The sequence below is a fragment of the Oratosquilla oratoria genome, chromosome 10 (assembly GCF_046742065.1).
Source record: "Oratosquilla oratoria isolate Oo_2021 chromosome 10, ASM4674206v1, whole genome shotgun sequence".
In the NCBI taxonomy this organism is placed as follows: Eukaryota; Metazoa; Arthropoda; class Malacostraca; order Stomatopoda; family Squillidae; genus Oratosquilla; species Oratosquilla oratoria.
Genome location: NC_134786.1, coordinates 74,257,784 through 74,270,283, shown reverse-complemented (window position 1 = coordinate 74,270,283; position 12,500 = coordinate 74,257,784). Strand labels below are relative to the sequence as shown.

The 12,500-nt window shown below is 43.8% G+C and overlaps 1 protein-coding gene across 1 annotated transcript in view; it reads left to right on the top strand.

Annotated features, from left to right (window-relative positions):
• Positions 1–12,438, top strand: part of LOC143028975 (uncharacterized) — a 19,448-nt gene extending 7,010 nt beyond the window's left edge. The window contains exons 3-4 of the mRNA XM_076191324.1: positions 7,927–9,308; positions 12,356–12,438. Coding sequence (XP_076047439.1) covers positions 8,138–9,308; positions 12,356–12,438 — 1,254 coding nt within the window. The 5' untranslated portion in view covers positions 7,927–8,137. The remainder of the gene's footprint in view (positions 1–7,926; positions 9,309–12,355) is intronic.
• Positions 12,439–12,500: the final 62 nt, after the last annotated feature.

Here is a 12,500-nt window from a genome sequence, read left to right as displayed (position 1 = left end):
ACAACACCACACTTATTCGGCATTTTGAATACACAAAATCAGCAAGAACGAATCTATGAAGAACCAAACAAACAAAATCATCAAGAACCTATGTAAAAAATAAAGCACTATCCACTTCTAAATGCAGCCACGCGCGAAAGACGGAGCGACACAGCCTTACACCTCCACTGCTCGTAGCACACGACTGGCCTCCGCTAGCGGAGCCAGGAATCGGGGTGTGCACGTCCTGTATAATAGCAGTCCTTGACTAAAACATATGAATTTGTTTTCCCTAAAAAACAAAAAACAAAAAAAAAACGTAAACTCAGAGGTGACTTGATACAGGTCTTTAAGATTCTAAAGGGAATTGACATCAAAAGTGACAAAAAACTCACACTGAATGAGAATCCGACAAGAAATAATGGTCTCAAACAGTTAAGAAATAGATTTAATTTGGAAGTGGGTAGAAACAACTTCGCCAACCGTGTAGTTAATGAATGGAACAAACTTCCTACAGTGGCAGTGCAATGTAGTTCAGTTCGAAGCTTTAAGATTTGTTTAGATAAACACCTAAGTAAGTTGCTGTAATAACTGCCATTTATTTAATATTATTTGTTTAATTGTTTATTATTGTTTGTTTATTATTATTGGCTTGACTTATTATTTATTATTAGTTATCTGTCAATTTACTATTATTTACTATTTATCTGTTATTCATCATTTAACTATACCTATGCAATTATTCATCTTATTTATTATTTCTGGGGCACAGGTTTTCTCCAAGGCAAATCTGGATGAAATCAACTGCACTAGTTGCTTTAACAATCTTCAAGACTGTATTCTTTAATTTGGAGAATGCTTTCCTATTAGCAACTGAGAGGAACTGGAAATAGTCATTCATGACTCTCAAGAGAACATACGCAGTGTATGCCAACTGGTGTATTTTTGCATGGTGATATTATTGAACAACTATTAGCTCCACCGAAACTATAGTTTTTCGCCTCGTCGTGAGGCGTTTTCGGGTCAGTATTGCTTTGTTAGGATGCTCTGCTATGTTGAAAGATCTTCCAAGGAATAATGACCGCTGGTTGGGTGGGCTGGCTTATAAGGCGGTGTAACAGTTCAGCCTGTCTAGCTTAGACGGAATACTGGCCCCTCATTGGCCGAGAGGGGCAGCATGAGATTTTGTCCGGGAGGCAAGAGGGTGGGATTTTGTCCAGGAGCCAGGATGATGGGATTTTGTCCGGGAGCCAAAGAGGTTGGGATTTTGTCCGGGAGCCAAAGAGGTTGGGATTTTGTCCGGGAGCCAGGGTGGTGGGATTTTGTCTGGGAGCCAAGAGGGTGGGATTTTGTCCGGGAGCCAAGAGGGTGGGATTTTGTCTGGAAACTCTAGCCTGAGTTACTACTGCTCGGGTTACTGGTCATAGGCGCTGATTAGCTAGCTGGACATGTTGCACTTGTTCGTGGAGCTGCTGCTGTCTAAGGGCTTGTTGCTCCTGGAGGGGGTTAGTCTTCAGAGGGAGTATAAAATCGGCAGCTTGCTGTATGTTTATTTATCATTATTACAATTTTTCCACACCCGACCTATTTATAGACCAAAAGGTCTGTCGGCATGCCCCGCCTTTGCAATCCTTTAATCCTTTGTAGGTACGTCGGTTAGAATTTCTCCCTGCTGCTCGTCTTCAAAATCCATCAGCACCTCCATCTGGGATTGCAACCATGTGGCGCTGACATTAGGTCTCCACCTTGATATCAGCTTGCTTTTCTCCACGTTTTAACATAAGGATAATTGACAAGCGGTAACTGCTCCCCTCCTCAATCTTCTACCTGCCGGTGACACAGAAACGGACCCACAGTAATACAATATGGACAAAAGTCCAAAGGAAATTTTACAGGAAACCCCAAGGACCTTTGATGGCAACTGTGAGGCTGAGAGGTTCCAGTGAGTGAAAAGTAGTATTTTCTATCTTTCCTCTCCCACATATGTGTTGTGTGACATGCAATATGTTCGTTTCTCCTGTAAAATAAATGCATGCTGTTCTTGCAACTTTGTTTTCCCTTTCCCCTGGATAAATTTTTGCAGACACCAAATGCAGCAGCAGTGTTTTCCTTCTCATGACCGTTTGTAAAGTTGTTGTCGTTTAGCTTTAGAAAAAATTCATCTCCTCTCCTATTCTCGCACGATACTCAGGGGTATCGTGACTTGCCATAATACTCCTGATTGAATTTGGCCTCAAAAGGATGTTTACTGGGGGAAATTATACACCTCTAAAATGCCTGGATTTATTCAGTCTATTAAGACATAACAACTTGAACAAACTTGACAGTGTTAATAACCATCTAAAGCAGAAATAATTAGTGTTGTTGATTTCAAGCTGGAAGACCACAGTAATGTAATTCTGGTCTCGCCTGTTGGAGCGACAAGTTTGGAGAAAAACGAATGCCACTGCCTAAAAAAGATCAACAATATCATAGTAATATGTCGAATGAGTTCATTTATATTTATGCCTCATCATAATCATAAAGATGTCCTGGCCTCCAGGTATGTAGATGAAGTTACATTTAACCCGCTAATGATGGTGATGGTGATAGTGATAGCATTTTCCCCAACATATTGGAAGTCTGCAGAGCCGACCCCAGCAATAATTGTGACCGTGGCCGGGGCTTGCCTCTGGATCAGCCCTAGCCCCTGGATCAGCCAGAGCCTCTGGATCGGCCAGAGCGCTTCCTTGGACTTCCATGACCAGCACCGCTGACAGGACGGCCAGCACAACAACCAGATGCTTCCAATTCGCCTGCCGAAAGATAAGATGCACACTAAGATTGGAGAAAGGCACAAGAAACGTGTCATGTGTTAAATGGTTTAGGTCATAGATAAACCCCATGGCGATCAAATCAGAGTTCTCCGCAATATCTAATTTTGTTTTCCAAGACAGAAACACATGCTGGCGAAACCTATTATTTCTATATTCTTCCAAGGTAGTTTAAATGAATACTGACTTTCCGAGAAAGATTGCTAAGTACAGTAACAGTATTACCTTGTTTAATTTTTCACGTGATATATTCATCAACCAGGATTATTGCATTTAGGTGTTTATTCACCATCATAACCATCAAAGCTGACTCCTCATCACACACCTGCCTTGTTCTTTCTTATGGCACACAACTGAGAGAACTAGTTAGTTACTCTCTAATCGGACTCTCAGCTACAGGCATCCCAGCTCTAGCGCACACTTAACTACCGCAAGAACACATGCAGACTTAGTTCCACCATTCGATGCAGTAGCTAAAGATTCAACAAACACAAGTCATACCCCGGAATATATGCAGCTGGAGACTACTTACAAACACAGATAAAATAGGTTACCCCTTCCGCACGCTATGGCACAAATTTCATAATCGGGTGTGAACTACAGAAGATTCACTAGAGTAAAGATAGGAGACTTGCTGTGACCGAGCGCGGACTAACTATGGGATACAAGTGCATTTAGATGATCACCGTTGTGCTACCTACACCAGAATGCCTCCCCCGACACAAGGGTCAATAGTACTGAAGACCCGGAGGCAACCAGGGTCGCAGCCAACAGGGTTGAACGATCCAGTGAAGATAGAAGAAAATCTCGCCCCAGTCGTTTAAGTTAGCTAGCAGTCAACCCCTTTGGTACCGAAAAGATCACATTTAGCTTCATGAAGAGCCTGGTACCGGCAGCCAGAAAACAAAACTAAGTGCTGCGTACTGTGGAGGGAACTCACACAGGACCCACTACTTTACGTACCACGAACTCTAAAAAAAAAATCCATCCTGAATAGAAAGAAAAAAAAAACACTCGCATCCTTCAGAGTGAAATATAGTTAGGGTAAACGAAATCACTCCTCCTGTAGATAAGCATCACTCATTTTTCTACTGAAAATCTTCATGACGTGGATTTTGAAGACACTAGTTGCTAGCAAAACCTAACCACGTGGGAACTTCACGAACATGACCAGTCATATTCAACGTTTTTTGACGAAGTATTGTTCTGGGCTTTTGGTAAGTTTTGGGATTTTGAAAAGTTCTGGAATTTTGATCAATTCCTAGGTTTCTACTTATCTGAATGCTTACCAGATCAGTTTTCATCTAGATCTTTTTCAGTTACACTTTTTCAACAAAGCAGGCAGGATATTAGTATATGAATCATCACCACCATTTTCCAATTGGACCGCACATACGGATCGTTACAAAAAGTGAACCGTTGTAGAAGAGGTCATTAACCAAAGTACCAAATAAAAATATTATTAATTTCCAAGGACCAGACTCAAATTTGATTGTGCATATTGAAATAACATCTGAATTAAAGTTCCCTAGTAGTGGGCACTCTGAAATACAGACAAAAAAAGCACTGGTCAGCCTCGAGGTACTTACCATGGTGTTTGTGGTACAACAAGAAGAGTCTTGGAGGAAGGATGATATTGTGTGCTGGAGTGACTTGGTACCTATTCATATAGAGATAAGACCGTCCTCCTCTTCCTTCACCAGGATAAAGAGGCTCTCATTAGGTTTTTCCAGTTCCGTCCTCCTCTTCCTCCACCAGGAAAAAGAGGCTTCTGATATGATATTCCCGTTCCCAAGGATTTGTCCACGAGGGCATACCAAGGTCAAACCGTTGTTGCCTCTCCCTGCCCTACTAAAAACAGATTAATAGCGAGAGTAGAAGTAGCAGTATTAGTAGCATTTGCAGTAGCAGAAGAAGTAGTAGTAGCGGTAAAAGTAACAAAAGTAGTCTTGGCAGTTGCAGAAGAAGAGGTAGTAGCGGTAAAAGTAACAAAAGTAGTCTTGGCAGTTGAAGTACTAGTAATAGCATTAGCAGCAGTAGTGGTGGTAGTAGTAGTAGTAGTAGTAGTAGTAGTAGTAGTAGTAGTAGTAGTAGTAGTAGTAGAAGTAGTAGTAGTAGTAGTAGTAACTACTGCAAGGTGAAGTGCGTAGGTGCCCGGAAAGTGCGCTGAAATTAGTGAAGAATTGAAAATACAGCGAACGAACGAGAGCCAAGTGGCCAGAGGTGCCAAGGCTAGGGGCACTTGTAAGAATCCCCCCCCCCATTCCCCGAGAGTGACCGCCTCGAGGCACGGATACAAGCCACTTGGGTGGTGAGCATAACGGTGTATATGGTGTTAGTCACTTAAAACAGAAATATTAAGATAGTGTAAGCTCTTGTAAGGTAACTTACTGCCTTCCATAATTACTGATTATATTTCAATTTTAATTTTTTGTTTATTTTTTGTTTTTCTAATTCCATGTTATTTCTTATTCATTTATTATTATTGTTGCTTATACATCTATTCAGGTAAATCAGTCCTTACCTATCTGTTTTATTCATTTTTTTATTCATTTATTTACTTATAAGTATCAAACATAAAGCAGGAATTCACACAGTTATGCTCAACACCCTCTCCACACCACCATAAGTCTGGATGCATAGATTAAAACAAACAAACAAACAAACTATAGATCATATTTTGTATCTATCTAGCTTTGGCCAAATCTCCCTTATCATATCTCTCGCTCCCCCATCTCTCTCTCTCTTTTCTCCACTCTCTCCTCATGTCGCCCCTCCTCTATTCCTCTACTTATAAAGGATATTAAAGAGCCAAAAGTCAGTGCCAATTGTGAGGGCAGCTCCAGAGCATGGTGAGATGGAGATAGGAAATAGGAGACTAGACTATTTACACAAGCCTGATATTAAGGTATACTTGGTAGATGATTGTAGAGATAGATGTAAGTTCATATATGTATATGATAAGATTTGCCAATGAACGAGGGATAGGCAGCTGTTGTTGAAACAGGTGTATTTACTCATTCGTCTGTATACGTATTATTAGTTAGTGAGCAGTGTGTGAGGCGGCAGAGAGATTTCTTTCGCCGTCGGAGGATTTCTTTCCCTCCACCATGAAGAGACAACGAGGCCTTTCAGACATAACGAGTCCTCCCAGCTAAGCTCGAACAAGCGAAACCTTTCAGATAAGCTCAGTGGGTCATGAAGTGACCTATACAGCCATACATCTGTCAGAAGACCCAAACAAAAATTAGAAGTCGCAAGTCGCTAAAAGTCGGGGTCATAGGTCAATTCACCGAGAGAGCCAAAGCTAACCGCAAACCGCCCGCCTCTCTCTCTCTTTCGCTCGCTCTCTCTCTCTCTCTCTCTCTCTCTCTCTCTCTCTCTCTCTCTCTCTCTCTCTCTCTCTCTCTCTCTCTCTCTCTCTCTCTCTCTCTCTCTCTCTCTCTCTCTCTCTCTCTCTCTCTCTCTCTCTCTCTCTCTCTCTCTCTCTCTCTCTCTCTCTCTCTCTCTCCCTCTCTCTCTTCTCTCCCTATCTCTCTCTCTCTCCCTCTCTCTCTCTCTCTCCCTCTCTCTCTCTCTCTCTCTCTCTCTCTCTCTCTCTCTCTCTCTCTCTCTCTCTCTCTCTCTCTCTCTCTCTCTCTCTCTCTCTCTCTCTCTCTCTCTCTCTCTCTCTCTCTCTCTCTCTCTCTCTCTCTCTCTCTCTCTCTCTCTCTCTCTCTCTCTCTCTCTCTCTCTCTCTCTCTCTCTCTCTCTCTCTCTCTCTCTCTCTCTCTCTCTCTCTCTCTCTCTCTCTCTCTCTCTCTCTCTCTCTCTCTCTCTCTCTCTCTCTCTCTCTCTCTCTCTCTCTCTCTCTCTCTCTCTCTCTCTCTCTCTCTCTCTCTCTCTCTCTCTCTCTCTCTCTCTCTCTCTCTCTCTCTCTCTCTCTCTCTCTCTCTCTCTCTCTCTCTCTCTCTCTCTCTCTCTCTCTCTCTCTCTCTCTCTCTCTCTCTCTCTCTCTCTCTCTCTCTCTCTCTCTCTCTCTCTCTCTCTCTCTCTCTCTCTATCTCTCTCTCTCTCTCTCTTCTCTCTCTCTCTCTCTCTCTCTCTCTCTCTCTCTCTCTCTCTCTCTCTCTCTCTCTCTCTCTCTCTCTCTCTCTCTCTCTCTCTCTCTCTCTCTCTCTCCCTCTCTCTCTCTCTCTCTCTCTCTTTCTCTCCCTCTCTCTCCCTATCTCTCTCTTCCTCTCTCTCTCTCTCTTTCTCTCTCTCTCCTTCTTTATCCATCTGTCTACCTCTCCCACTCTATTTCTCCTTCTCTCGCCTCCTCTTTCTCTTCATTTACTCCTCTCGTCGTTACTATTTCTCCCCCAAAATCCTCACCCTCTATCTCTCTGACTCTCTCTCTCTCTCTCTCTCTCTCTCTCTCTCTCTCTCTCTCTCTCTATCTCTCTCTCTCTCTCTCACTTTCGCTCTCTCTCTCTCTCTCTCTCTCTCTATCAATCAATCTATCTATCTATCTATCTATCTCTGCCTCTCTCTATCCCCCACGCTGTCTCTTACTTTCTCATCCCCTCCTATTACCCACCTCCTACTCCCCTTAATCTCTTATCCCCTCCCATTACCCACCTCCTCCTACTCCCCTTAATCTCTCATCCCCTCCAATTACCCACCTCCTTCTACTCCCCTCCTGACCCCCGCCCCCATCTCCCTCTCCTGTCCTCCCCATCCTCCCCCTCCTTCATGTCGCTTCACTTCCCTTAGCGTTTCTTTCCTCCTGCTCTTTCTGAATCTATATCTATCATAGGTAACTTCCATCGAATCTCACGTCCTGGTTTCATTTCCATAGCTGCCCCTTGCATTATACACGCGCAATTGCAATCGCGGGCACCCCTACCTCTCTCATCCCTCCTTTCCAAGTGATTAATATATAGATATATAAATATATGTGTGTGAATTTGTGTATATATATATGCATGCATATGTATGTATATGCATGTATGTGTGTGTGTGTGTGTGTGTGTGTGTGTGTGTGTGTGTGTGTGTGTGTGTGTGTGTGTGTGTGTGTGTGTGTATGTGTGTGTGTGTGTGTGTGTGTGTGTGTGTGTGTGTATGTATATATATATAAATATAGATGTATATATCCCACACTCTCTCCCAGACCTGCATGAATTCTCTCAGACAAACACGAGGGGAAACTGCGATCTATGAAGTGGGAGCTGGACACTGGTAAGCCAGGGGATAAATACAGAATGTTAATTGAGAGAAATTAAGCTACCACAGAGGCCGTGATCTAGGGCAGGCACAGGTGAGGACTGGGGAGTCTAGCACTGTCCATCTAAGTCACCCAAGGACCAGAAGTCCCACCCGAGATGGTCGGCAAAACATGTTGTGTTTGTGCCTCTGCACAGCAAAACTGCAGGCAATGCACATGCGCCAAAAGTGGAAAGAAATGCACAAACTGTAGAAGAGGAGGAGAATGCAGAAATCAAGGGAAGCAACAATCGCCGGAGGTGGGGAGTGACCAACTGGGAAATGTGGAGAGTGAGGAGGATGGGAGTGATGCGATGGAGATGGACATGGATAGTGATCTTAGGAGTGAGAGAGAATTACAAGAGGGAAGAGATTCCACGAACTTAAGGCCGGAGGACGCAAACCCACCTCATTTAGAGCGGCAGGGTGAGAGAGAGGAGGGCAGATTCTGGCAGACATGGCAGCAGTCCAGGGCTAAAGAGTGGCTGGACGACACCTACAACAGGATAATTGCCTTTTCTCCAGGAAACCTCTTCACCCCACCTAAATGCAATGCATCCAAACGCCTAATAGAGGAGATGACCAATCTATTAAGAGCATATATAAATTCATCTCTCTACGCCCCGATGGTATTCAAAACGCTAGCTATCCTCCCACACCTTACATGCCAGAGGACCCACAGGAAATCTAAGCACTCAGAGAATGTCCAGGCATTGCAACGGAGGATGGAAAAGTGGGAAAAGGGAGAAGTAGAGCAACTGTTGATGGAAGCGGAGGCTATCCAAGATAGACTCAACAAGGGCATCAACAGAAAGAAAAGTCCAGAAGACAAAGCCAGGAATTTTGCTGACAAGATGAGGCAGGGAAAGGTTGCGGCTGCCATGAGAACGCTCGCAGGGGAGAATGAAGATCCTGGAGTTCTACCCCTAAACGAGGAAACGATAAAGATCCTGAAAGAAAAACATCCAATAGCAAGACCAGCGAACCTGGACTCTAAATTCAATGGTGACTACCTTCCACCCCACAAGGTAGTTTTTGACAGCATCACAAGAGAAAGGATCTGGAACCTTGCTCTACACACCCAAGGAGCGGCGGGACCATCGGGATTAGATGCGTCTGGATGGAAATGTCTCCTTAGCACCAGCCTATTTGGAACGGCAGCGGTGGGACTGCAGGAGGCCATCGCTGGTTTGGCGAAGAAACTGGCGTCTGAAGACTGTCAGCACCTGGAGGCATACACAGCGTGTAGAATTATCCCGCTAGATAAGAAACCTGGCTGTCGCCCGATTGGTATAGGCGAGGTGCTAAGAATAATAATAGGAAAAGCAATTATGGAAGTCGCGAAGGATGAGGTGCGAGAAGCGGCTGGCAACCTGCAGGTGTGCGCAGGGCAACAGGCGGGTTCCGAGGCTGCAGTCCACGCCATGAGAAAAATATTCGAGGAACCAGACTGCGAAGCAGTCCTATTAGTTGATGCATCAAACGCATTCAACAACTTAAATAGAGAGGCTACCATACACAACATCAAAATTAAATGCCCAGTATTGGCCAAGTATGTGGAGAACACATACAGAGAACCTGCAAACCTATTTGTCACCAGCAGGGCGGAGAAGAAAGAATCGAAAGTGGAAATCATCAAATCAGCGGAAGGCACCACTCAGGGAGACCCGGTGGCCATGGCAATGTATGCGCTCGGTCTTATGCTCCTGCAGCAGAAGATACAATATGAGGACACCGGGGTCAAACAGGTAGCATACGCAGATGATCTCACGGGCGCAGGAAAAGTAGCTGACCTAAAAAAGTGGTGGGATCTGGTGTTGGCACACGGTCCGGGCTTAGGTTACATTCCGAATGCAAAGAAATCTGTCCTCATAGTGAAGCCAGAGTACTTTAACAATGCCAGAATCCTCTTTGAGAACAGTGAAGTGAAGGTAACAAAGGAGGGGGAAAGACATCTCGGTGCAGTGATCGGCTCAGAATCCTTTAAAAAGCAGTATGTGGAAAAGAAAGTTAACGAATGGGTGGCGGAAGTTAGGATTCTAGCCAACTTTGCAAAGACCGAACCGCAGGCGGCATATGCCGCATTCATATATGGTGTGAAACATAAGTGGAACTACATATTAAGGACGGTACCGAACATCACCGACCTACTAAGACCCCTTGAAGAAACCATCAGAAACGAGCTAATACCGGCCATCACCAACGGACGGACAATAAACGAAGAGGAAAGAAAACTTATGGAACTTCCACCTAGATTGGGAGGGCTGGGTATCTCCAACCCGCTAAACCTTGCCGACACAGAACACCGAAACTCCATGAAACTCACGTCCTCATTGACAAACAACATCGTGTCACAAGATCAACGGAAGGAGACTATCATGGAGGAGGTTAGGGAAATTAGAAGAAACATTTCAAAGGGAAGGGAGGAGAGGCAGAAGGAGGAACTTCAAGCACTTCTAGCTCGGCTATCGAATTATACAAAAAGAAAGATAACAATGGCGCAGGAAGTTGGGGCGTCTAATTGGCTGACAGCACTACCAATCAGGGCAAAGGGATTCACCCTAAACAAAAGAGAATTCACGGATGCCATTGCCCTGAGGTATGGATGGCCATTAGGAGGGCTGACTAACAGATGCTCCTGTGGTGTACAATTTACTACAGACCATGCAATGATATGCAAGCAAGGTGGATTCATTTGCATGCGACACGATGAGGTAAGAGATCTCACTGCCCAAATGCTTCAGGAGGTGTGCAAGGATGTGACTATCGAACCAACATTACTCCCACTAGGAGGAGAGAACTTCAGATACCGCACGTCCAACACATCAGATGAAGCAAGAGTGGATGTCAGCGCAAGAGGTTTCTGGACACGGGGACAATTGGCTTTCTTTGACATGCGAATATTTGATCCAATGGCCCCCTGTTACAGCAACCTAACTATTGAGGCATCCCACTCTCGGAACGAGCATGAGAAGATCAGGATGTACGAGGAGCGCATACAGAATGTAGACCAGGGCTCATTCACTCCTATAACCTTTACGACTTCAGGTGGGATGGGTCCTAGAGCAAAGGCATTCTACGCTCGGCTGGCTGAGGTAATGGCTGAAAAGAAACAACAACCAAAAAGCAGCATTGTTTCATGGATGAGATGTAGACTATCATTCTCACTCCTAAGATCAGCCCTCTTGTGCCTGAGAGGTACCAGGTCCCCACCGCCCAAATCAACACATATACAAAACCTGGATTTTGAGCAGACGGTGGTTGACAGTAGGATAAATGAACTTTTGTACTAGGCATTATTAGAAATAAATAAATAAATAAACAAATGAAAGGGTCGTCGACCACAGTCATTGGCGGGAGAGGGGCCAATGAACTGTGTCTGTGGAAGACAGACCCTGCTGCTTCCACCACACAGTTCCAATAGGATGGAGGTCGTATAATTTGTATAAAAAAAAAAAAAAAAAGTAGTAGTAGTAGTAGTAGTAGTAGTAGTAGTAGTATATATATAACATTCTTTTATGATTGTGATATTATCTTTCCCCAAGTAAGAATGATGATTACTTGGAACTTTTGCAATTCCTCCTTCCTGCTATTGCCCTCTTTAGATAAAATCATACCGCCTGTATGACTCCTTCAGTGCGAAAGGATTCCCAAGGGTAGGAGCGCTGGTTATTGGTGACTAAATTTTCTCTCTGACTTACAACCCATTGATTACCCTTACTATATATATAGATATATATATATATACATATATACATATAAACATATATATCTATATATATATATGTATATACATATATATATATATATATATATATATATATATATATATACATATATACATATAAAGGCTAGAGCCGGCGATGGGAGACGCGTACCGGCGGCCAAAGCCGTTACCTTTGACCTATGTATTTGTACCTTTTCGAACAGGTAATAGTCCATGCTATGAATCGGAAAGAAGTGCGGGATTCGTACCTACAACTAAGCGAATGTGAGACAAGCACACTTCCGATGACGCCACCAGCACGCTATGAGCCCGATAGACTCATTTGCCAATCGCATGGATCAGTGGTCCCCAATCCTTAGCATGCGAGCGCCATGGTGCCCTCAGAACTCTACCATCCGTGAATGTGCACCAGAGAGATTATTATAATTGCAGCTTGTGTTTGTCAGGAAAAACCTGTGTCTATTATCCTTTTCTTACTTTATTTATTTATCTATCTACCTATTCATCTATCTATTTATCTATTTACTTATCATTATTATTATTACACTGGTCAACAAAGAATTTGTCCCAAGGAAAACAATAGCTTTATCTTATATGTTTTTGCATACAGAATCCAAAAATAATGTCCAATTTTTCCGTCACCCACACTTTTTGTGTTCCACGGTGTGTTACATTACGTGTTACGTGGGATAGATTTCAATCAATTGGTTGGCAACACCGAGTTTGGCAACATTGCCTGAGAGTGTTATGCACTT